The sequence below is a fragment of the Vidua macroura genome, chromosome 13 (assembly GCF_024509145.1).
Source record: "Vidua macroura isolate BioBank_ID:100142 chromosome 13, ASM2450914v1, whole genome shotgun sequence".
Classification (NCBI taxonomy): Eukaryota; Metazoa; Chordata; class Aves; order Passeriformes; family Viduidae; genus Vidua; species Vidua macroura.
In genome coordinates, this window is record NC_071583.1 from 16510874 (window position 1) to 16536348 (window position 25475).

General features: G+C 46.2%; 1 protein-coding gene across 6 annotated transcripts; it reads left to right on the forward strand.

Annotated features, from left to right (window-relative positions):
- The first annotated feature begins 165 nt into the window (after positions 1 to 165).
- On the forward strand, positions 166 to 25411 carry HEMK1 (HemK methyltransferase family member 1). 6 transcript variants are annotated; one of them, XM_053989452.1, is made up of 11 exons: positions 169 to 617; positions 2734 to 3151; positions 3603 to 3694; positions 4671 to 4764; positions 16254 to 16403; positions 18440 to 18504; positions 20310 to 20359; positions 21572 to 21677; positions 22410 to 22505; positions 24245 to 24358; positions 24698 to 25411. In XM_053989452.1, the coding sequence occupies exons 2-11, from the start codon at positions 2891 to 2893 to the stop codon at positions 24732 to 24734; spliced, it is 1065 nt and encodes a 354-aa protein (XP_053845427.1). In that variant the 5' UTR covers positions 169 to 617; positions 2734 to 2890; the 3' UTR covers positions 24735 to 25411. The 6 variants fall into 6 exon arrangements, 5 of the variants coding, with proteins under 5 accessions (XP_053845428.1, XP_053845427.1, XP_053845426.1 ...); XM_053989451.1 differs by having other exon boundaries at positions 169 to 315; XM_053989454.1 differs by having other exon boundaries at positions 171 to 315; positions 2734 to 2819.
- Positions 25412 to 25475: the final 64 nt, after the last annotated feature.

Consider the following 25475-nt stretch of genomic DNA (forward strand, 5'->3'; position numbering starts at 1 on the left):
GCTCGGCTCCGCGCGCACCGCCGCTGGCCCCGCCCCGCCGCACGCCGCCCCAGGCCATTGGTCGGCGCCCACGAGGCGAGGCTCGCGATTGGTCGGCGCGGCTGTCACTCATGCTCGCAGCTGCGGCGGCGGCGCGCGCTGGAGCGGCTCCGTGCGCGGCTGCTCCTTCACGGCCCTGCCGCGGGGCGGGAGGCGGCTGCCCACGGTCCCGGTCCCCGAGGCAGCCGGCTGTGCCCCCCAGCCCCACTGGGAGCCGGTTGGGCTCCCGCCCCCGAGGAAGCAGGCTGTGTCCCCGGCCGCGCCGGGAGCCATGAGGTGAGGCGCCGGTGTGCGCGCGCTCGCCTCAGAGCAGCCCCGGGCCCGCTCTCGCCCCTCAGGTGAAGGGAGGCCCCGGCCGTGCTCACGGTGTTGCATGTGCAGCGAGAGCGGAGAGGCTGGAAGAGGAGCCGCCTCCGGTCCCGGCGCTGCTCACACGGCTCGTTCACCGCCGCGGGTCGGCAGCTCCTGGCTGCCGTCCGCGATGTGGCCGCGGGGCTGTGCGGCGCTGGCTCAGCCGGACACTGACAGCAGCTGGGACGGGACCTGGACAGTGCGAGCTCCAGCCCTTGCTCAAGCCTGTGAGTGGGGCAGGACCGAGAGTGCGAGAGGCTGGGCCTTTCCGCAGCCACCTGTGCACGTGTGAGGCTACAGGGAGGGGGAGCTGGGGCTGAAAGGACTGAACCACAGAACTGCAGAGGGGAAAGGGAAATCTGCTTCCTCCCTGGGTGCAGACAGGTATTTGTACCAAGAAGTAGCATGCAGAGATTTTACATAAGTAGCTGGTCTCCTTTATTAAGGGAGACAAGACAAGGAGCACTGGAGAGGGTCCAGCAGAGGGCAACAAAGATGAAGGGTCTGAAGTATGTGTCTTATGAGCAGAGACTGCAGGAGCTGGACCTGTTTAGTCCAGAGAAATGTGAGAGAGGATCTCATTAATGCATATAAGTATCTCAAAGGAGGTTGTCAAGAGGGTGATGCTCAGCAACAGAATCAGGAGTAATGACCATAAAGTAAAATACAAGAAGCTTCACCTCAACATCAGGAAGAGCTTCTTTACACTGTGGGTGGCAGGTGACTGGAATAGGCTGCTCCAGGGGCTCATGGAGTCTCCCTCTCTGGAGATATGCTAAACCCACCTGGCCATGTTCCTCTGTCACGTTCCTTGGTTGGGATGTTGGACTGATTTATCTCCAAAGGTCCCTTCTAACCCCAGCAATTCTGTATTTTTGTGCAAATTGTTTCAGCTGCGGCCAATTAAAGTCTTCTCTGCCTCCCTTAGAACGCTAATGGTTGTTAATGTTTAATTCTTTTAGTGTTTCTCTTGTAGCAGTAAACAGGGCCTTGGGGTGGGAAGCTTCCCAAATAGATACTGTAGCTGACAGACTTTAAGGGCAAGTTTTCATGGGGGCTGTTTGTCTCTCTGCTGAGAGTAATGCAGATGGTAAAAATGGGATCCTTGAGCTCTTACAGCATCCACCCCTTTGCCAGGAGGTTACAGGTAAGACAATCTGGAGATTTTTTGCTGCAGGGTTTTCCTTCTGCTGCTTCCCTGGGCTGTGTTTGATTTTACAAAGGAGGGCAGTGGAGGCCTGGCTGTTCCAGGGTTTCCCTGTGCAGCAGGAGCAGTGTCTGCCAGGCTGGAACCGAGTTGGTCTCCCCGGCTCTCCCTGCAGCAGCATTCCTAGGGGGCAGCTGCCAGCTGCTCAGTAGTTGTTTGTGTGGTGATTTTTGGGAGAAATTGGAGTAGAGGAGGTTGTGGCCTCTCTGAGACAGTGTTGAAAAGCAGCCATCAATAGAGCAATGGCAATGAGTGCTCAGGGAAACCCATAGTTGCTCCAGGGAGTGTGAGTCAGAAAAGAGAGGGGCCCTCATTTCTCATGGATCACAGCAGGAAAATGTGCTTGTTGTTCTGTTTGTCTCAAACAGTTCCAAGTGTGATATGCAGCAGCTGTTTTGTAAGATTTCATTTCCTTTGTCTCCTGCAGTCATCTTATTTGTTTTTATTCCCTCTCTGTCTGGCTCTGCCTCTACTCTCCTTTAAGAGACCAACTTCCCTCTAGCAGGGTTTGCCCTTTCTGGCCTTTCCATCTTTCAAGTGTTTCTCTTCCCTCTATTATGTTATGAGGTTTTCCCCTTCCTCTACTCTTAGCAGTTCAGCTCTGGCTCTGTGCCCCCTTGTTTGCCCTCTGGGGATGGTAACAGTGTGAAACACCCTTGATCCATGAAGTCCAGGTCTTCTGTGAGCATCCCTGCCAACCTCTGACTTGTGGTTTATGAATAAAGAGAGGAATAAAAGAAAGAATCTAGGAGAGACTGAAGGTCTTCCTACAGGGAAACCAAGGTGACCCACGTGTGGGGTGGAGAGCCAAGGACTGGAGTTGAAGGTTGGTGTGTCAGTGGCTCTCTGGGACCGACAGGCAGGAGAGCTGTGCCTGTGTGTGGGCAGCTTGCTTCTGCCCTGCCATGGCCACAACTGGCCTCTGACCTCTGGAGCTGGGCAGCTCTGGGAAGAAGCAAGTTGCAGGGCTTAGCTGGTTGGCTGTCATGTGAGTCTTTTATGGGGGTAGTCCTTTGTTACTGGTAAGGTGTGAGTAATTGGTTTTGTGCTTGTGGGCTGGGATTAGGACAAGCAGTCTACATTCTGTTATTTAGTAGCCAGAGGAACTCACGCTCTTCTCTTGCCTTATTTTCTAGCCTAGAAGAGCTGCAAATGCTGTCCTGTGGAGAACCCACTGACTGTGGTCAGTTGGTGCTTAGCCAGTGACCTGTGGTAGCACCAGGTGAATCTCAGCACTGACAGATCAGTAGGTGGCAACGAGGAACGGGTGTGGAAGCCAGAAACTTCACCACAATGAGATGCCTCACCCATCCGCTGCTCAGGAAGTTGTTGAGCCTCCCACCTCAGTGTGTGCCAGGGCGAGGGACTCCAAGTAAAGGTGCTGTCCTCAGTCCAAAGCAGCTGTTTCTGAGGCAGAGCTGCAGAGCAGGGCCTGGGCTCATGACTGCCACTGATATGGTCAACTATTGGCAGAAGGTGTTCGAGACAAATGGCATCCCCGAAGCACAAGAATCCAGTCAATATATTGTGTCATTTGTCCTGGGAGCAAAAACAGTTAAGTAATAGGAAAAGAGTAAAGTCTGTGTGTGCTTCTCACTTTTTCATTTTGATTGAATCTCTTACCTTTTTATCTCATTTAGAGGGAGTAGAACAACTTATCCTCCCTTAGATGGCAGATGGGGTAAGGGGTAGTTTATTATTGCCAGTAGAACACTCAGGAGTCTCTTAAAAGATCTCTTTTGCAGACACTGAAGTGTAACATAAACATCCACCCTGACTTGCCTGATGAAGTGATTCTTAATTTTATTTGTTCTTGTGAACCCCAAAAAGTAGCAGAAGAACAGTTTCCAAACATGCAGATAAGTTCTTCTGATGGCTTTCCAGCTGGTTTCTAGCAGTCCCAGGCAATTGTGTTTGTCAGCATCCTGTGTAACCTGGAGGATGCCTGTGGCAGAGGACCCTCCAGTGCACAGGTGGGCAGGTTTTAAAGTGCCTTTGTCTTCAGTTTCAGAGTCTGGATTCTAAAAGCCTCCACACTCCACTTACAGCACTGCAGCAGGAGCAAATCCAGCAGCTGAGCTACAAGCGGCTACAAAGGTAGGAGCATCCTCTTGTACCTGTTCCTTTGGAGGGCTTTCCTTCAGTCTAAAAGCAGCCAGGAGAATGGCAGCAGAGGGGAGGCAGCTCAGATGTCAGCTGTGCTGTGGTGGTGTCTCATGGTGATTCAAATGAGGGGCACAACTTGTCCACCTGCAAGGCCACTGTCCAGTTGGTCAGGCCCCAGCCTGTACTGGTGCATGGGGTTATTACTCCCCTGTTTATATGATTTTATATTACTCCTTGCTGATTTTTGTGAGATTCCTGTCAGCCCATTTCTCCAGAGGTCTCTCTGAAAATTTGCACACCCATCTGGTCTGTTAGCTACTCCTCCCAATTAATTCTGTCACTGCAGGCATGCCAAGGGTGCTCTGTCCCTTCACCCAGACCACTAAGGGTATTATGGGGTATTGATCCTGGGGTATTTCACTAGGAGTCAGCCTTCATTTGAGCCTTGTGTTGCTGAAATCAGCCTTCCAAGCCTGACTGTTTGTCAGTTTCCAGTCCACCTCATTTATTCGGTCTGTACTGCATCAGCTTGTATTTGAGAATGTTATGGGAGACAGTGTCAGAACTCTAGGGAAAATCAAGATGTGGTTTTGGTGCACCTAACTGGTTCGTTGTGTCATGGGTGACTATCAGCTCAGTCAGGAGTGATTTCTCCTTTCATGCTGACCAGTCTCAATCACCTTCCTGCACTTGGCATGTTTGGACACAGCCTCAAGGACTCTTTGTTCCATCACTTTCCCCAGGATCAAAATGAGGCTGACTGATCTGTAGCTCCCAATTCTAGTGCTTGATAACAAACTGGGCTGTGGGAAGGGAGCTCCCCCTGTTCCCTCAGCATGCACATTGCTCACGCAGTTGCTGGCCCTGGGCAGGGGTTGTGCTTAGCAGTGAGGAAAGCATGGCATGAGAGCGCCCCTGGTCACCCAGCGCAGTCCCAAAGCGATGACCCTCCTTTTGCCTGCCACAGGATGCCAGTGCAGTACGTGCTTGGAGAGTGGGACTTCCAGGACCTGACCCTGAAGATGAGGCCCCCAGTATTTATTCCACGGCCTGAAACAGAGGTATGAATGTGCTGGGGGCAGCCTTGGATGCATGAGTTACACAACATGATACAATCAGGGCATTGCTGTGAAGACATCCTGTATGTTGTGAGGCTGCAGTGATGAGGAAATCAGATCACTTCTTTTAGAATGGGGGTGGTTCAAAGCTTGTGATCTGGAGCTGATGCTAGTAACCTTTGCCTCCTGCCTCAGAGGAAGGGATGTTACAAACTGATGTATCCCTTAATTACACAGAAATCAATTGCCATTGGTGGAATGATGTGGCTTTGCTTTCCTTAGTTCTGCTATAGTAAGGAATCCTGAGAAGTTCAAAACATCTACTGCTATATCCCAGTGGCTTAGTGCATACAGGAATCTGAACATTGTCCAGAGGTTGCCAGCAGAACCCTGCAGTAGTAGGAAAACAGTAATGGAATCCGGAGAGCCTGAGGGTCCGTGTGCTTGCTGGTAGGAAGTGGCATCTACCATCTGCCTCATGGCTCCATGGTGGTTTCTGGACAAATACAGGAAACTGAAAGGTAAGTTCTGACCTGGGCTGGAATTAAATGTGACTGTCAGTCGTAAGAATACAAAGGACATCCATACATGGCCAAGTTAAAAGTCTGTGTTCCCCAGTGTTCCTACTGCTGTGGAAGAACTTAAGATCTACATGGTGACACTTGCTCTGACAGTAGCCTAGCTTTCACTTTCAGCACATGGGTCATCCTAGCAAGGAAACTTTTTCTTTACTAGTCCTCAGGAGGGCTTGGGATTTGCAAGGTGGGTTTTTTGTTTGTTTTTATTTTGGATTGGTTTGGAGTTTTTTTTACTTTCTGAGAATTTGTTTTCTTTTGGAGTCTGTGTTAACTTTTGGAGGTGAAGTGGTCTTCTTACCTTGTCTATTTATGAGTCCCAGAAGCTTAAACCTGTTTCAGTCTAGTAGTCATTTATTCAGTTGTTTGCCTGTTGAAATGGGCAAAAGTTAAACAGAAATTTAAGGATAAAGACAACCTGTGCTTCTGTTGTGCCCTTTGAAGGAAAGGGTGCTATTGAAATCCATGAGGGGGTTCCAGAGCATTTAGTGGGAATCAGCACAGCTACAACATGGACATCCTCTCAAGTCAGAGAGAGGAAGAATATTTAGAACCAGTTTTGGTTTGGTGTGGAGCATGAGCAGCGCTTCATGGAGAATCTGCTGGGCCCTAAATCATAGTGCTGACACTTGTGTCCAGGGAAGCTGGGAGCTCTCTGCCTGGTCTGGGTTGATCATTCTGTACTGATTGAGTTTGGAGATGGAGCTCCAAGGAATAATTTTGCCAGTTGGAGCCAGCAATGGTTGCCTTTGTTATTGTCAACAGTATTTCTGCTCTGGATGATCCAAGAGAGTATTTCCAACCTTCAAATCCCAATCAGTTCATGGATGCAATGGGAGCATTGAAATCAGGGAAAACTTGTATGTTCTGCAAGTCAAAATATCTACTGGTGAGGCTTCCTCTGGAGCTATGCTCTGGTTCTTCACCCCATGCAGTGCCAGGCTCAAAACAAAGGCCTATTGTGTGGAGTGGAAGCTGGGCTGGCCAGTGCTTAAGAATGTTGTTAATTGAGCCCAGATGCCTGATTTTTGTAAAAGTATCTTTACTGGCCCAAACTGGAGGGCAGTGCTGTGTTTGAAACCACTTAACATACCCTGGTGCAAAAATGGAGTGTAAACAGCTTAACCCAGACTAGTCTTTGGCAAACTTTATTTGTTGTGTCACTTAACTTACTATGAAGGCACATTTTTAGCACATTTATTACAGAAGACCAGAAGTTTATGATAATGGTTCAGGAATGGAGCTCTGTGGGCAATAGAGAGTTTGCTTGTGATGTGCTGGGGAGGTTCCTGTGACAGGAGAGCCATGGAGACAAAATCCAGCTAGTTAGCAGCACCTGGCAGGACATGGCTGTAGACTGATGCTGCTTCCAGGAGCTGTGTCCTGTGTGTAAGCTGTGCACAAAGTGGTGTCCAGATCCTTTCCTTCTGCTGGAAAGAAAGGTTGATAATCTCTTTGTGTGATGTGTCTGGCTTGGGCCTTGTCAATGTTTGGTTTCATCAGAATAATTTTTTTCAGCCTTCACTGGACTTGAAAACTGCAGTGGAAATACCTGCTTTCAGAAATGTTCAAGCATCTGTTGCTTTCCATTTGTTTAGAATTTGTCTGCAGTGTTCTTAAAACCAGTAGTGCTGAAACTTTTCACCAGATAATTTCTGTAAATAATCCTTGTTATTTAGGAAGCAGTTAATTGTTATCCCAGGTTCAAGTTTATCTGTGACTGCACACACAAGCCATGTGTCTTGTTTTTGGCTGAGAAAATGTGACTCCCTAAACTGACTCAGTGCAGATACACAGGCAGTTTCAAAATTTTCTTCCTAATTTTCTGTATGCAGCTTCTGCAGGTGCTCCTGTGTGTTGGTTGGAGTCTGAGAAGGGGAGCCATGTTTATGACACACGTTTTTTCTCTGGCTGCAACGGAAGGGTTATGACTCCTGCTCACAGTGCCTTGGTAATGGCATGACATTAAACACAGCATGACCCAAACCACAAGCATTGTTTCAGGCCTGGGGACAGAGACACACAGAGAGAAGCTCCCTTTTCTACTTAATTCTGTCCTGTGTGAAATTTGCCCCCATGTCATCTCTTTAGTTCTCTCTGGTAGCTGAGCCCTCTCCTGTTCGCTCCCTCCGGGAATATTTTTGCAGCACATGTGGCTTTGTTCTTCTGTTCCATGGGAATCTGGCTGGGGAGGGGACAGGCAGCCAAAAGCAGGGAAAGAGCAGGTCCTGTTCAAGCTCTGGCCTGCTGGGAGGAAAGCTTTGGACTGGCTGCTGCGAGTGCTGAGTGGGTTTGTGAGGGCCTTTGCAACTTGGCATCCTCCCAGCTTTCCTCCTGTGGCACCAGAGCCGGGCTTCTGCACTGGGAAATGTTTGGACCAAAGTTATGGGGTGTACACAATGAATTATCTTTGTTAGGTGGTTATTGTAATGTCAAGGCATCCCCGTCTCTACACTGCTCCCTCACTATTAATGGAGAAGAAAGGCCTTTTCGCAAAGCAAATCTTTTTGTGAACTTCTAAAATTTTAAAAGGCCTTGCTTTGGGAGAAATAGGACAAAGAAGAGGAGAATTCAACCAGCCGTGGATATGGCATTCTTGTTTTGCCCGGGTGACTGCGGGCTCTCTGATCCTCACCACGGTTTTTCTTGGTCCCGGCCTCCTCCGAGGGAGGGGTGTGGGATACGCGGCACACCCGCCTGGTACCCCCAGAGGGCGCTCCAGGCTCACGCTCGCCGAGCGCTCGCGTTCCTATCCGTTATCCCAGGATTTCTGCTGGTTCTGAGAAGGCTTAATTTTTCAGTGGAAACAAAAATGGCCATTTTTTGTGCCTCGCAGCTATTGATCCGGGCTCCTATAGCAGATGGTGGGAGCAAAATGACAAGAGAAAAGGTGGGTGTGGGAGGGTCCCTTCTTCTCTTGACAGTCAGCAGTAAAGGACTGTCCAAAGCTGGATTTGGGGCCATCCTGCTTTGTAATTGCTAATGGATCTGTCCCCCACTGATTTGTTTAATCCTCTTTGGAGCCTGTCTATGTCTAACCTCCCTGGCATCATGTGACAGCAAATCTTGTAGGTGGGAAAAGTGTATTCTTTGCTTCAGGTGCTGCCTGCTTGTTTAAGCATAAAGGAAAACCTTTAGCTTTTACCGTATAACACTTAAATAATTCACTACAGCATTTGTACTTTTTAGTAATGTCTTTGTCTATTCTTTTTCCACCTGTGACTTTTAAGCTCTTTTGCTCGTTTCCCAAAATAGGTTGTTTCTTTCCCATGATAACATGCTTGAAAGCTGAAGTCACTGCTGTTTACTTGCACCTGCCTGTGGAATGGTGTTCATTGTGTGGGGTGCTCTGTGAAAGCACTTGAGTCAAAGATTGGCTCTGAGAAACCTTTCATGAAGTTTAACTTCTAGATAAACATAATGATTAAACTTTCAAGAAGGTCCAGCACAAAAAGAAGGGAGAATTTTCTTTTCCTGACCTGTATATGCAAATAAACAGATTGCAAGGTGGGCCCTTTCTCTCTCCAGTGTTTTCTGCAAAGCAGTGACACATTTTCTGTTCCAATCAGTGCTGAAAGGAAGCATTTGATGCAGAAATGACCTTTCATTTCCCTAATTTCTTTACCACAGGTGGATACTTCTTGGAAGGGTCTGAAGGTCACACTGTCTAGTGAGTATAGCCATTAATCAAGAGTGAGGAGATTGGCTTTTTTTCATAGTTTTGCCTCTGAGCAGTTGTCTCTTCAAGGGAAGGCTGCATCCCCTTTCTGTGTAATGGGCTTCCCAGTATGGAAAGTGAAAAGGCTAATAATGCCCTGTCTTGACATAGCTTAAGGTCCTTTCTTGAAATATGTGTAGACTTGTATAAGGCATATTAAACATAAATGCAGTAGAGCATTTTTTAATAAATCAAAAATTATCTGCTATCTGTCAAAATAGAGCTGTAAGCAAATGTGCTAAAGATGGAGCACTGCTGTTGTGGCCTCACAGATCAGATTTTGCCCATATGATGGGTAATACTTCATCCATGTGTTGGAGGAGAAAAATATTTTCTGCAGGTGGGGTGTGGCACAGAGGCTGGGGAATGGAAGTCACGCAGGGAGCCTGTTGTTGCTGCAGAGCAATTGGAACTGCCCCTTTGAGCTAGGCACAAGTGTTTAACAGGATCATATAGAGAGAGACAAATAGAGCAGCCTGTGCCTTGTGGCTGAGGCACTTGTGCTGCCAGAAGGGCTTGGAGAAGGATTTGGGATCGCCAGTGTCTTAGGGATATTGGCTGTCCAGGAGTACCCACTTTTTGCTGCCCAGTGGCTGATGGGATCCTTGCATGTAGACAGGGGAATGCCACATGCACGTAGCAGCATTAAATAATGAGTATTGCAGTAGTGGAGTAGCTGCAGAACTATTATGTCCAGTTATGTTACTGACTGCTTGAGGAAGAAGTGGAAAATTAGATTTGGAGAAAAAACAGTATGTGGACTAATAGGTTGAAAAAGTCTGCCTTGTTGTTGAAGACTGTCTAGCTCATCAAAGACAAGCTGTGGGGTAAATTATCTGGCACAGACAGCAGAAATTTGAAAACTGAAGTCTCTCTGGTTATACAGACAAGTTTATAATAAGCACTATAAATGCAGGGCAGAAGAAAAGGTGCACATCTCAGCAGAGAGTTTAATTAAATGCTGAAATAGCATAGCAAGGGTCTGTTGCTGGCCACTTGAAAATCAGGACAGAATGTTTTCCCCGGACAGATTTCTTCTTGTTCAAAAGGAAATGATGGAAGAAACAGGGCTGTTCCTGGCTGGCTGGCCAAGATGAACTGTGGTGGTAGTTTCTGCTGGCTTTCTATGCAAGAAAACAAGACTCTGCTAGTGCAGAGAATTGCTTCCAAGCTGGTGATTTTCAGTTCAGACAAAAAATGGAAATGTAAAGCTAAAATTTGTGCTGAAGGCAGGGAAAGCAGCAGCTGTTCTTTTTAAGTCATGCACAAACCTGTCCCCCAAGTTAACTTTTATAGACTTTTCTAATATGTTCTCACAGATCTCTCTGTTGTTAATGCCTGTATTTTTGGGGGGGTTTAATCTCCCTGTTGTGATTGAGCCTCCTGTTTCCATGCATTTCCACTGAGTCCTGTAGCTCATCAGCAGTGAAAGCAGGATGTAGGACTAGAACTGGAGAAAAACAAGCTTTAAAACGGCTGTGACAGATGGGACTCAAGGAGATTCCTACGTGGAAGGAGGGAAATCCTTTTCCTCCCCCATGCTCTTTTCAAACATCCAAGTAACTAGAGCTAGGGATCAACAAGCTAGACTAGTGCATCTGTCCAGATGCTGTGTCTGGCAGTGATCAATACCTGTATCTGCAGAGAAAGAAAATACCTTTCTTCTGGAGAGGTGTGCCTGGCTAGAGCTCTGTGCTGGACACCTGAGGTACAGCCAGTGTACAGTGACTTGGATCCACTCTTGCCCCTCGGGCATGGCTAAATTTAGATGTGACAGCTGTGGTAATTTCTCTTGGGCACGAGCACATAGGGGTTGCTGCCTGTTGGTAAAGTCATTCCTGGGTGCTGTCACAGCCTCTGCTCCAACAGATGAAGCAGCACGTGGCATGTGCCCTGACATCAGGAGCAGCTGCTGTGTGACCAAAGCCAAACCCCTTCCTCAGTACTAGGCATGCTTTGACATGCTTCTCTCTCATTGCTAATGCCTAATGCCACCCTTCTTTCAGGATCAGTGGAGTTACTCAGGTGCTCTGATTCCCATATGTTTATAGTGGGAGTTCCAGGGGTTTGAACCCCACGTGGGCCATTCGCTTAAGAGCTGGACTCAATGATTCATGTGGGTCCCTTCCAGCTCAGAGTATTCTGTGATTTTTCTCTTTCCTACTATAGTGCCAGGCAGAAGAGCCCAGGACAAAAGCCCTGCCTGCCCATGAAGCAGTGGGCTGGTTGGATGGCTTGGTTTTGGAAGTGGGATATTGGCAGGGATTTTCTAGGGCTATTGCCATGGAGCTGGGTTTCCAGCTTGGCTTCCTGGTTTTTGTCATGTGCTGATTGGCAGCCAAGTGGGCAAACAAGATGGGAGAGGTGATTGGGTTAATATCAGATCAGGTTCTATGGAAAGTCCTGGATTCTGAGAACAGAAGTTTCTGGAAAGCACACAAATAAGTGAAACATTCCCAGGAAGTGTGCGATAGCAGAGAGAAGGTTACCAGGGTTTTCCTGGATTTTTTTGTTTTTCATCTTCAGTTGACTGGCATTCTGTGAGCAGTTGAGTGACCTGGGAATTTAGAGTCTCCTGCCACCCTGGCTCTTACCCCTGGAACCTTGTCTTCCCTGCTTTCCCTGGGGCATGGAAAAAGGGTGCTTGTAGGGAATGCAGTAGTAGTTTGTGACTTCCACCCTTTCCCATTCCTCACTTCCTCATTTTTTATTTATTTAGTTTGTCCTTTTTGATGGCAGAAACATATGATGAGTGATTCCCAGGTGCTGGGCTATAGCAGAGGATCCCCTCAGCTCTGTCCCTGTGCTCGGCTCTGCAGCCAGCCTTGAGCCCAGGAACCTCTGCTGCCTCCTCCTGACTGTCTTGGGGCTGGAACCCAGCTGAGCCTGTGCTGGTTCTGCCTGGGCTGCAGCTGTGCAGCCTCTGTGGTTTGGGTGCTGGCAGCCCCTGGCCTCTCACTGCTTTGGGCAGCTGCAGTTCCAAGAAATGCAGTGAACCAGAGCCCTGGCCACAGGACAGAGGTGACACCAAGAACCTGTGAGAACAGAGAGGGTGCTGGGGCGCATGGGGGAACTGCACTTGTAGGTGGAAGGGTGAGGCAGAGGCTCAGGGGAAGCTGGAGGTGTTCACAAAGTTTTGCATTTGTTGCACTCAAAGAGAAGATGGGGGGTGGAACCAAGGACAGTGTGAACTTAGGGTGATTCTGGCAGTGAAGCAAGATTTCCTGGAATCACAAGGTGAGAACAGCCTGTGAGTGGTTTGGCTGAGAGACAAAAACTTGAGAGCCTCTTGAGTGCTGGAAGTTAGGTAGCATGAGAAGCAAATATTTGTGTCCCCTGTACATGTAAGCACAGGGTAACCACAGAATGACAGAACAGTTGGGGTTGGAAAGAACCTCTGCAGATCATCCAGTCTGATCCCTATGCCAAGGCAGGGCCACCTGGTGCAGGTGACACAGAAATGTGTCCATGTGGGGTTGGAATATCTCCAAGGGGGAGACTTTGTGCCCTCCCTGGGCAGCTGTTCCAGTTCTCTGTCACCATCAATGTAAAGAAGTTTTTCCTCATGTTGAGGTGAAACTTCTTGTGTTTTAGTTTATGGCCATACATAAGATTTGCTTCAAGGAAAAACAGGGGCTACTGAACCTACTTCTCCATGTGACTTCTGTCTCTTCTTCCTGGCTGTTCCAACACCTCTGCTCACCTATCTATGGAATGGAATGTGCAGGTGTCACCAGTGCATGCAGGTGTCACCAGCTCCATCATGGGGCTGCCCAAACCATGTAGGGGACTTTCCTTCCCTTTCACCTTGCTGCCATTGCTAGCAAAAGCAGGCAGAGGATTTTAGATTCTTTCTGGTTCTATCTGTTTGCCATTCAGTCCCTTCACTCCTTCCAAAGCTGACTTTTGCTGCAGGAAGGAGCTTCTTGCAAAGACTAGAGGAGAAAAATTCTTCAAAATGTTCCATTTCCTCATTCTCACAATTCTCACACTGATACCCACATGTCTGTATTCCAGGCTCCAGGATGAAAGTAGTTCTGCCAGTACCTGTAGTACTGGTTAGCAGAATTTTTTTGTTGTAGATTGGGTTGTAAGTGACAATGATGACTCATACTGTAAGCAATAATTTGAATGTTAATAACTCCACAATTGAGAGTTCATTCTACCCAGTGACTGGCATTCTGTGAGCAAATATGGAATTGGGTCACAAAGTGTTTTCTTTTACTTCCCAGTGGAATTTCTGTAATTTCATATCTCAGCCTTCAAAGCTGGTGATCAAACTGATGGTTAAAATGGCTTTTGGTGATGTTGGCATTACATTAGCAGGCATTTGTGCTCTGAATCTGTTCAGTCTGAGAAGACATGGGGTATCCTACCCAGTAAAGACCCCAGCCTTTGGCCAGTTGCAGTTGTCCCATTCCCACTTTCTCTGTGCCAGTCCCAGGCACCTCTTTTTAGCACCATCAACCACTTTGTGGCTTTCCCTTCACTGTGGTTCCAGTCGGATTCTCGTGCAAAGGCTGGGAATGTCTGATTTGTCTATTTTGTAGTCTTTGTATGAACACTGTAATACTCAGCCAGAAATACTTCATCTTCCAAGATAAGATTTGAAAGGGGCTCTACTGTGTTCTGCAAAATGCTGTAATTTATCAATTTCCAGTGGTGATATTTTGGAGGTGATGGTGTGATGGGAGAAGTACAGATTTTGGCTGGGTCATTTGCTAGAAGATAAAAAATACTGAGAAGAATCTGATAAATCATTAATCTGATGAATTATCAAAACAATTTTTGATAATTTAATCATTCCTGAAACCTGGTGGCAATGGGAGTGGGATGACTGGACATGCTCTCTGTAAATGGTTGCTGGATTTTCCTGAATACATCTTCTTCTTTGCTGGTCATTCAGGTTGAAAATAATTATTCAACCTTTTATTGTAGTGAGCTACTAATGTCTGGAAAATGATGCCATTCCTTTAGGTTGTCCCATTATTTTTTGTCTTTTACTTTTGCACTATTATGGTAAATGTGTATTATGAGAAAACCAGCCTTTGCCCTCAGTAAGAATTGAAATGAAATAACCAAGACAATGAGGCAAGGCAGTCAGAAAGCAGGACACAAAGCCTAAGTAATATCAACGTCCCATTTTATTTATATTTTATGGGGTAAAACCTGAAATCAGTCATGTTTAATGGAAGCTTTGGCAAGCACACTAAAATGTTTTCACTGTGGAATGTGTAAAGTAGGCATTCCATTCAAACCCATCAAGCTTGAAATTACTAATGAGAAACCTTAAGGAAGTTAATAAATGGTTAGAATAGTTCTAGTGTATGGAAGTCATATTTGGACATTTGTAATCAGTAACTTGTGCTACTCTGGGAACAGATGGTTCTGAGTTACTGTGGAGATTTCCAGGAAATGTTTGTAAGTGTCCAGAAATGGCTGGTATTTAAAGAAGTGATTTAATAGCCAAGCAGAACTTTTTGTGTGCCTTTTCTTCTGTGGTCTTGGAATCCTCAGCACCTCACCTGCTTTGCCAAAGCAAGCTGTGATTGCAGTCTCTGGCTGTCTGCACTGCCTGAGAGTTTTCAGGCTGATTCATCTGGAGCTGTTCGAGTGGCCAAAGCCACTTCTCACAGAAATGGGTAGATCAGGTGTTTATTTTTCCTTTTTGCTGTCTGAGTCCTGTAATAGTTTCCTCCAGGTTCGGAGCCTGTGAGACTGTTTTCATCCATAATTGTCTAGGAAAGCAATCCCAGAGCATCAGTGAGGAATTTGTGATTTTGGAGGCTGTTAGAAAAACTCCCATATGAGGGCAATGCCAGTAATGACATGGTGGCCAGGGTAGGGCATTGTGATGTGGCTTCTCAACCCTAGCTGAGTATATTTAGATATCAGTCCCCAAACTTGCCTGCTCCAGGAATAGTTCATCAAAGCTCATCTACCTGAATGCTTCCTTTTTGTACCTGTCTGCATCTCACTTACGGCACGTGTGGAGTAGCCCGTCATGAAGGATGACCAACAGCTATGAATCTCTTCAGAGGTACTGCAGCTTTGCACAAGGCATCTCTTTTTCTGCACCCCAGTAAGGGTGAAAGATCCAAGGAGAGGCTTCTGCCCTTATGCACAAGCCTGTCCAGTTCAGGCTCCTGACAAAAGCCATTGTAAAGTAAAAGAGAAGCTGACCTGCCTGCCAGGACTTGTTCCTTTTAAATATTCCAGCTTATGCCACTTATTTTTTGTAAATTTTGTTAAACTTTCTGGATTTACAGGAGAGATCCAAGAGCAGCCCTCTCAAGTAGAGAATCCTAGGGAACACTTTGGGCAGAAGGCCTGTGTGTGCTGTTGTGCCCTGAAAGCACAAGGATGGGAAGAAGCTGAGAGCACCTGCTGAGCTGTTGATGCACTCAAAGTGTTCATAAGGTTTCCATCTTACAGTTTTCTCCAGTGAATAACAAAGGAAGTTCATGCTGCAGTCAGAGGGAGGCACATGTGTGCTTTCTCTTTTATTCATTTTCACAAACCTTAGAAATCTTTGAGACCTCTCCTGCTGTATTGGATTTTATATAACATGGCAAAGGGATTTAAAAAAGATTGACGTAAGGGAGGAGGCAGAAATGGCAGAACTGCATATAGAACCAGGAGCATGGATGAAAATCTCTTCCATGTGACTTTATAGCAACAAAATGCAGTAGGAGTCCACAATCTGAAATCCACGCAGGGATCTACTCATTTGGATCATTTAGTAACATTAATTGGTTTGTCTGTTCATCTGCAGGTTGGATTACTGGTTTGGATGCTGTCAGGAGCTGTGCAACTGCCTCCTGGTCACCTACTGTACTGAGACTGTGTAGAAATCTTTGAGTTTTGAAGCTTACAAATTCAGAAAGCCAAAATTTTGGAGTAAATGTGCTCCAGCTGTCTGGTTATTGTTTTTCCCAACAGTGCTAGAAGATTTCAGAGGATCTGTGGGAGATTATATCCTGAGGATTTGGTCACTGATCAAAGCACCCTGTGGGGCAGATGGAGCTGAAGTGACTTCTGGCATGTCAGTTCCATTACTACCATCTGTGGTTTTTAAATTAGCAACAAAAATACATTGCATTGGGTACAGAGTCAGGAAATTTGAACTTCAGTCTTCAGATCACAAAGGTGTGAGTCAAAACAGCTCCCTTAGTAATTTTATTTGTTTGTTTTCTTAGGACCTTGTCTCTTTAGTTGTGGAAGAAGAATTTCAGAAATGTGAGAATTCAGCCCTCTGTTTCCCAGTTCCTGTTCCTCATCCGGTGATCCTGGAAATTGGCTGTGGCTCTGGAGCAATTGCTCTGAGTCTGCTCTGTAAACTGCCACAGGTGAGCTCCCTTCAGTGCTCCTGGTGCAATAAATGATTGTGTTAGAGGACAATCCCACTCTGCTCATCTTCACTGAGATGTCACAAACTTCTCTGAAGGAGCTTTGGCAGCTCAGGTCTCTGACAGGCTCTGTAAGTTCCTAGTAGGTAGAGGAGGGATATTTGGGAATTGCTCCCTCTCCCCATCTGTCTGCAGGAATAGCAGGGGCGTAATCAGAATGAAAGAAGTGAATGTGCTCATTCTTGAGCTGCTGCAGCTCACTAATAATCACCTTACCTTGAAGCACTGGTGGGTGTTGGTTTAAGATACTAACCTGGATTGAGGACAGGAGGGACTGAGGCCATGGGCACACACTCTATTAGTTGAATTTATGGTGCAGTCATCTCTAAAAACCACCTTGTTATGAATCAAAAGATCTTGTCTCTAGGAAACTGAAGACTAAATCATACAGGAAAGGGATTACCATAGCAGTGTCAGTACTTGGGATCAATAAGACAAGCAAATCTTACTGCCACAATTGCCAAACCATGTTTTTGTAGTTTTCTCTTCCCTAGTAACAACCCCCATCTTCTGAACAGAATCAAAAGAGCAGGAGGGGACTGAGATCTGGGTGACCAAAGCCCTACTTGCCCCTGATTCTTGTCGTGTGTGACATGTTTATGGAGATGCTCTTGGTCAAGAAAATGAGAAATGAATCCAAGATTTCATTGCCTGTGATCAAGGGAAAAATATTCCCCTCTCCTCAGAACTGCAGACCAGCCAGTTCCTTCTCAGGAATGAGAATTGCTGTGGCCAGCCCCTCCTCTTGTAGAAGTATAAGTTACCCAGCTGTGTAAGAATTAGAGGTTGATGCCTCTAATGGAAGGGGTGTTCCTCCTCCCAGTGACCTGAGAAGGTTAATATTTGAGCTTCATGACTTCAGAGTATAATTGCTCTAATTTCCTGAGCTAGGAGAAGGGCTTCATGCTCTTTTCCTTGCTTGTTAATTTAAAGAGCGGTGTCAGTCTGTCTCTGTAGCTCATGACAGTCCTTTCCCAGCCCAATCTGCTGTACCCAGGGAAATAAGGAGCCTTGACTGATTAGAATTAGTGGTAGCCACCCTGACAGCTAAGTGGAGTTACATTCTGGGTAATCTCCTTAGTGTTTGAGGCAGAATTCGGCACTAAGGTACTGAGAAATCAGGAGCAGTTTTTCATTTATGGTCTCAGCTGTGTCCTTCACCTTAAGGGTGAGCTTCATTATGTGTGGGTGCTGGCCTGGGACCATGAAATTAATCCCCTTAGGAGTGATGGCAAATCACACTGTCATCTCCAAATGCAAAGCAGTTTCTTCAAGCATGTGTCCTCTGTGTAAATCCTACCAACATCTCTGCTTAAATAAACATCAAGCATAGCAAAACCAAGTTAGGCCTTTGTCTGTGGTTTCCCCAAGGTGGAATTGAAGGTCAAACAAACCTCTCTTTGTGGAGCCCTGTCTCTTATCATTATGCTGGAGAACTTTTAAATACCTGACACACAGTCAAGTACATGCAGTCAATACAGGCAGTGAATCTGTCTAAGGACTGCAGTGGAGTAAGTGGGTAAAAGGTGTCTGCATAACAGATGGGAAATGCCAGAATCTGTGTCCAAGTGGTTGTGTTAGTGTCAGGAGGGATCCTGTGCTAGGAAGGATAAATCCAACAACATGACCTTCCTGCAGTCTGTGCCTAGCCCAGGCTAGCCAGAGTGTTGAGTCTCACCCTGCCAGGAGCAGTGAGGGATCAGTGAGCTGAGTCACTGTGGCTCTGTTGTTGTCTGTTCTGGTGGGCTGCTGGCTGTGCTGCAGAGAGCCTTCAGTCACCTTAGTGCTTTACACACATCACTCATGATCCCAACTATGCCCTGCATGCATTCCTCAGGAGCTGTTCCTTTCAGGAGCCAAGAGTGAGCAATCTCTTGTCTGTTTTGATCTTGCATGTTTGGCAGAGCATGTCTGCTCAGGAATCTTGATGTTATAACACCTGCTTGGTGGGGTTTGGTTTTTTTTTTCTGTTCCAGAGCAGAGTCATAGCCATGGATAAAGAGGAGGCTGCCGTGGATCTCACTAGGGAGAATGCACATAGGTACAAGACCACATATTACTCATTTTTTTGTAAATTGTTGCTTGAGAAAGACTAAGAGTCATCAATACTTGTACATGTGTTTCATGTTTATCACCACTGGAAACCAGAGACTGTTTAGTTGTTGAGCTCCTAAAGTGTGTAACAATTCAGAAAAAAAAAAAAGCTTATGTTTACAGGAGTGTTTTTCTTTGGCTTGTCAATGTGCTTTGCAAAGACAGCAGCCTAAATAAAGCAGTGGTACTCACATGCTGTTTGTCAAGGTTTTTCAGAGTGTTTTTTGGTAACTACTCTTTACCCCTGTCTGTGAACTCAGGAAGCTCAGGACTGAAGTAGTAATGTTTATGTCACTTAGGAGGTTAAGGATAAGTATATCCAGAGCCTTTCTCTCTCTGCTCCCTCAGTCATTATTGTTGTGCTTGTTTCTGTCCTTGCTCCTCCAGAAATGCTTCCACAGTCAAGTAGCACTTTTCCCCTGACGTGCTGCGTGGTGTCCCTCAGCATCCTCCCTGCAGTCTTGGTTTGGTGGGAATGGTGCTGCTGGATCCCATGCAGTTCAGACACCTGTGCTGTGGCAGGATGGATGTTCAGAGCTGCTGGCTCAAACACTTTATGCTGAAGTCGAAGAGATGTCTGTCAGGTTGTCCTTGTCCTTCCTAGACTTTCCACTTCCTCAGCTGGTTTTCTGTCACATTGTTCTGGACCGTCACTATCACAGAGAGCCCCAGAGCTGGAATTCCAGTATGCTTCTGAGTCCTGTAGGCTTTGTCAAATGAGCTCCAGATTGCATTCACATCCTCAGTAACTGCTGGGCCCTAGGCATTAATTGGAGCCATCTCAGAAAGAACTCCTGTTGCTATTTCTCATGGAGTCCAGTACAGCTGTGAGCCTCAAGAGGTGCTCATTAACTGGGATTTCTGTCCTCAGGCCCACATACCCCTCTTTTCCCAAGCTGCTGTCAGCACTGGGGGTCTACCTCTGGTGCTGGCTGCACTGGGCTGCATTTCTTCACTTCTTGCAAATCCCAGCTTATGTGTGAGTCTGAAGAGCTGAGTAGGAACAAGCCCTTCCCAAACTGGTCACCTCACTGTTACCCTTTGCCTCCTAGCCCACTTACAAAGAATGAGGAGCAGAGGTTTCCTCCTAATGTGTCAAACCAAATTCTGTTGCAATTTTTCATAGATATAATAAAAGCTGGCCAGATCTTTGTCTCCTTGATAATAACTCTGGCCTCTAGGGAAGATTGTCTTGCTTATTAACATTGCTTGTTGGCTCAAGTGTGGATGAGGGAGTATAAATGCCATGTCAGAGAGCTTCATATTTCTCCATGGGTATTTTCATTGTGTCTTTGTGATCTTGTCCCTGGCATGGTGCCCTGTAGCTCTTGGGACAGAAGCCAGCAGGATAAGCTGTGTTACTGCTTGACTGAACCCAGCTTAGATCCTGCCTGCTTTTTAGAGCTCCCTTATCCCAGCTGTGTTCTCTAGGTGCTTGGATGAGTCTTAGCGGATCAATCCCAGTGCCAGATCCATCTGGGCACGTGGCACACATTGCAGGAACCCCTCCCTTTCCTGATGCCTGTGTATCCTGATAGGGCAGGGCCACAGCTCTCAGCAAAGGGAGTAGAACTTGGATGTAAGGCCCCTGGTAGGAGGAGAGAATATGCTGGGAAGATCTTGGCAGTTGTGAATGTATGTGTATCAGATAAGAGGTGCAATATTTAATTATCTGTTTGTAGAATGTACTGTTCATGAACACAAATACACCTCCTAATCTTTCTTCCTGTTGTTGCATCTGGAATTTTACAGGCTGCAACTCCAAGAAAGGATTCATATCATCCACCAAGATGTTTCACACAGTAACTCTTTTCTCTGTTATAATCCCCTTTGTCTTTTTCCCTTTTTGTCTTTGATGGGTGGAGGGAGGCTTGAGGGACAGCCAAGGGACCATTCTGAGATGCAGGCAGCAGAGTACTGAAGTTAATAGAGAAAAAGGTCAGTAAGAAGTGAGCCATTGAAGCTTTTCTCTGCAGAGATTTCCAGGGCAGATGATCAGCTGACAGAAGTCCCTAATTGTATCAGAAAGTGAATTGTTACTGGGTTTAGGTGTCCCAAGTTTGTATCTGAGCTGGGAGTCCAGGTCCTTTTTACTGTTGCTGGGGAGAGGCAAATATATAAAGAGTGTAATTCATTCCATGCTGACATGGAGACTTTAGATAAACATGTACATGCCTGTCTCTCCATTGATGGTAGAGGGAGCCCATATATTTAGCTTAGATTAAATGCCCAATTGTATTCACCTGAAATTAGGTTAGTTGAACCAGGAAAGGGTGCTTTTCTTCCCCAGAGCCAGCTGAAACCAGTTAAAACTAGCATTTGGCGAACCTATCCAGTTAGGTCAGTAGTGCCTGGTTGTTTGTTAGCAGCTGTGGAGCCAGGAGCTGCAGCACTGTGGGTTCATTAGCACACCTTTCTGACACTTGTTTTTGACTTTGTGCTACCTCTTAGAGCTGAAAGCCCTGTGCCAAGAGGACAGTGCCACACTCACGTGGTTCCATGAGGTCTGATTCAGGGCTGGCCTGTGTCAGACAGCAGCAGGAGTGTAGGGAGCTGCTCCTGGTCTGCAGAAGAGCAGCCCATTGTTGTTTTTGCTGAGGGGCCCTGGCTCTGCAGCTCATTGGAGGTCCTGCTGCAGCTCTGTAAGGAAGGATGTTGATCTGCACAGCCAGTCTGAGCTCCCACTTAGGCCTTTGTGGGCTCTCTGAGTTCTGGTTGTTGCTTTAGATCCAGGTGGGCACAGAGCACCAGGGCATCAAGCTCCTGTGCTTTTTAACATGTTTTGTTAACCAGGCTCTTGATATGTGCTTTCCTTTGTATCACTCCTGCGCTCTTGGGACAGGGAACAAGGCACGCTATTGCAGAAAGAAATAGAATAAAATTTTATGATCACAAAGCAGAGCCAAAGACATTTACATGTGCCTGGAGACAGTTTCCTGGGGAGGATCTTCACACTGATCTTATAGGGAAGATGCTGTGGTTGAGAGCTGCTTGTGATTCTTTTTCTTTTCTAGGTTCTGCCAAACAGCTGCTGCTCTGGGGCCCCATAGATGTCATAGTCAGTAACCCCCCATATGTTTTCCATGAAGACATGGCTTCCTTGGATGCAGAAATCCTCTGGTAATCAAACAAAGAGATTTTTCCTTTCCTGTTCCTTGAAGCAAGGTTTTCTGTCTGCTTCCTTGTACTACACACAGTTGCACACAAAACATGCAAATGTAATATACACAAAATATAGGTGTGTTTATTTAGGATATAATAATACAGGCTTGCTTTGATACTGCTTACAGGCCTGAAACAACATGGAAGTGTTTTAAAGATTTATTAAAATAGAAAAAGCACACAGTTTGAAATTAGCAAGTTCCCAATCCAAAACTGACTGTCATGCATGTGAGAAGAAATTCCTGCCCCCACCTCTGTACAAGATGTGCACCAGAGCAGGTTCTGGCAGCTGAGCTTTCTGCATCCCAGCTGGCTCTGCTGGGTTAGCCACAGCCTGAGCTGGTGTTTGGCATGGATCAATCAAGCCCTTGCTGTACAACACCTTGCTCTCTGGCCAGCTTAGAGAGAACAAACCTATGTGTTGGAACTGTGAGATCCCAGCTATAGTTGGCTCCTAATTTTCAGAAATACTTCAGGGGGTGATTTCTCCTTGTGCTGAATGTGGGGTTTCTCAGCCCAGTGGTAGCTGTCTTCTCCCTCCCTGTATTTCCCATAGAAGGGGTGAGTGCCGTCCCCTGCTCTGGGAGCACTGGAGTTCACGTGTGTCATGTGCACCTTTCTTTGTGGGGTGATGCATTTTCAAGGGCCACAGGAATGGCTGTCAAATGTCTTTTTCTTCCCACACTCCAGCTATGAGGATCTTGATGCCCTGGATGGGGGAGATGATGGCATGAGAGTCATCAAAACAATTCTGGCTTTGGCTCCTTCTCTTCTGAAGGTTTCTGGGTAAGCACTACCATCTTTTGAATTTCATGTCTTTTATCTACACTTCTGTAAATTCTGTACTTCCCTGTATGAAAACAAAACAAATGGAAAATATTTGCCAAATTGTCCCCTCGTTGCCCCAGTTAATAACAGCAGTTTTTAAAATGTCATGTGTGTAAGCAAAATTAGCTTGAAATTGGTTAATAAAGTGGTGTGAGCCCTTTCCTTGGCTGTTGGAGGCATTTCCTGGTTATTAGTGAAATGAGAATCTTTGAAGGTGAAAGCAGCAACAAAAAGAACATGGAAGAGAGCAGCCAAGAAAGAGAGTGCAGAAAGCAGGGGAGCTTTCTAAGGGGAGTAGCTGATGGAAGGAGAAGCAATGGAGAACTCTTTGAGGGTGGATGTAGATCCCCACTTCCCTCCCAGCCTTTCATTAGGGGAAACTTCTTTGTTGTACAGTATAGAATGCTGAATATCCCAGGAGAAAGAAGGATCAGTCAGGGATAGTTTCTTAAATGTTTACTTTCTCCATGATTAATATTCAAGATTGATTGTTCCTATTCTCTGTCACACGGGATCCATTTTGAAAATCAACATGCTGATACCCAAAAGTCTGCGTGTACTGTTCATGTGCCAGGGCATTCACACATCCTGTTGAATATTCCTGACATTTGGCCACCATAAGAGTGGTTGTTGAAAATCTGCTGTTTTGAGAAGAAGAATGGGAATATTGAGAGGCATAGTGCATGCAGAATTCATTCCTCATGCTTTGCATGACCACAAGAGCAGAAGATGCTCCTCAGAACTTCCCAGCATTAGAGACTGGTCCTTTGGGGTTGTTTCTTAAGACTATTTCTTTTCCTTCTCTTTTTACTTGTTTAATAAGGTCAAGCCCCCATTGAGGAGTGGAAGTTTTTTAAGGTCAGAAATTAGATCCACACCCAGCTTGTCGTTAGCCTGGTGAATTTGTAGGGAGTATTCAATGTGGGATGTTTTAAGAATTCTCAGGAGAGCATTTGATGGGGTTTGGCTTGTGTCCTTAGCCTCCTAAACATGCCTCTTGCTGTGTCCCAGGCCATAACCAGCTCCATCACTCCCCATGCCTGTGAGCTGGGGTGGTTCTGCTTTGTCACGGGAGGGAACATGGGAATGATCCAGTGTCATAAAGCCTGGCAGAGATGGAAACAGCCCTGCAGTGCCCAGGCCTGGCCCTGGTGCCCTAACAGAGGTTATTTGATCAGTTCTATGTAGGCCTGAATGCTGGTGTTGTTTTCATAACTGATTTATGGAGACATTTACCGTGGAAGAATGTGTGTTCTGACTTGTACTTCATGTCTCTTGCTGCTTATACACAGAGGGACTTCAGGCTGCCAGGCCACTGCTCAGTGTTCCTGCAGCATAAAAACTGCTTTCTGCCTTTAAATCTTTGGAGGGGGTTCAGAAACACAATGCTGGTGGTATCTCTGGGTGAGCTTCAGAAGGGCTCATTACATCTCGATACAAGGCTTTAACTGCTCACAAAAGTACCATGAGAATTCCCCCCAGGATCAACACTTTCTCCCCTAAAGGAGGCAGCTGGGATCTGCATCTTATGTGGACAGCTATGATCTGGTTTAGGGTTGTTGGATTGCTGTGTGTTTACTGACCTTTTCATTTCCTGCACTGGTCAGAGTCATACAGAAAGAAAGATCTTAATTTTTATCAGTTTAGCAACCTAAATGTGCATTTCTCCAATTCTACTCCCAAATGTGTCTTTTCAGAAGTGTGTTTCTGGAAGTTGATCCCAGGCATCCAAATATGGTAGAGCACTGGCTACAGTCACACCCAGAATTACTGCTCACCCTCTGTGCCATTCACAAGGACTTCTGTGGCAAGTAAGTCTTTTTTTTTGCCTTTGCATTTTTGGAGGCTTTGTGTCCTTTGAAGAATATGTCCCTGCACCTTTATGTATTGAGTGAACTCAGAGCAGCTTCACAACTGAAGCCAGTTTTTGACAAAACAGGGGCTCCCTGGTTGTATCTCAGCTTTCTGATATCCTGAGACAGTCTGGCAAGTGTTTGAGTCAGAAATTCTGACCCAGGTGAGCATTTCTGATGGGGTGACTGGCTCTGGTGGGGTTATTGCCATTGGAAAGTTACTGCTTTTATAGGATGGAGGTAGAGGCACATTGTCCCTAGTGAGACTTAAAGCTCTGGTCTTTCTTTTTTCCACAGGCCTAGGTTTCTGCACATCCAGAAACAAAGCAGCTGACAGCTGTGTCAGACATAACTCTCCTTGCAGGATGCTTTTTGCTCTGGAGCCCAGCTGAACAGCTGGTTGAAAACTCCTTCTGCCTTGTGAAAGGAATCTCCATTCCCCAGAGTGCTGGACTTTTCATGCAGTGACAGACCCCTCATATCCTGACACAGACCTCATCCAGAGATGCAGAAGTTCAGCTGAGCATGTGGAAGTGTTTCACCTTCCTCAGGGAACTGCATGAAACATTTTAGTCTGCTCTGCTAAAGTGACTCAATCATCTCAGGACCTAAGATAGAAGAGTTCACAGCTCCAGATTAAAAATACAACTTCTCAACGTGCCAAATCACCCATTTGGCCTAGAAAGAAATTAATTATATTTTTTTAAATTGGCCTTGAGATACATTTATATAAAATGTGACCAGATGGGGTGATAAGCTCAAATCCTGATTTATACTGGCACATGGATTTGCAGGTATAACAGGACATAACTGTTGTGCACATTTCAAATGCAGTTCTGTTCCAGGGTCCTGATGCTCCAATAGCAAAGCAGCCTTTGCTTCCCACTGCTGCTGAGTGATTGTCCCTGAAGGATCAGTGCACATGTTACAGCACCTGAATTTACAGCCCTTGACATTTGGTGGATGTTGCCAGAAATGGTCAATACATTGTAATAAAGACAGTGCTTCAGACCAGGGTCCTTAAAAGAATTTCACTGCAACTATTCAGAGATGCTGGCAGGCCTGAATAAACATC

Excerpts from the sequence above, each read along its gene's own strand:
- HEMK1 (XM_053989452.1), top strand. The coding sequence starts at position 2,891 with ATGAGATGCCTCACCCATCCGCTGCTCAGGAAGTTGTTGAGCCTCCCA. Across the intron at positions 3,152-3,602 it reads TTGTCCTGGGAGCAAAAACA|TTTCAGAGTCTGGATTCTAA; the intron begins GTTAAGTAATAG and ends CTTTGTCTTCAG. Across the intron at positions 16,404-18,439 it reads TGCTCTGTAAACTGCCACAG|AGCAGAGTCATAGCCATGGA; the intron begins GTGAGCTCCCTT and ends TTTCTGTTCCAG.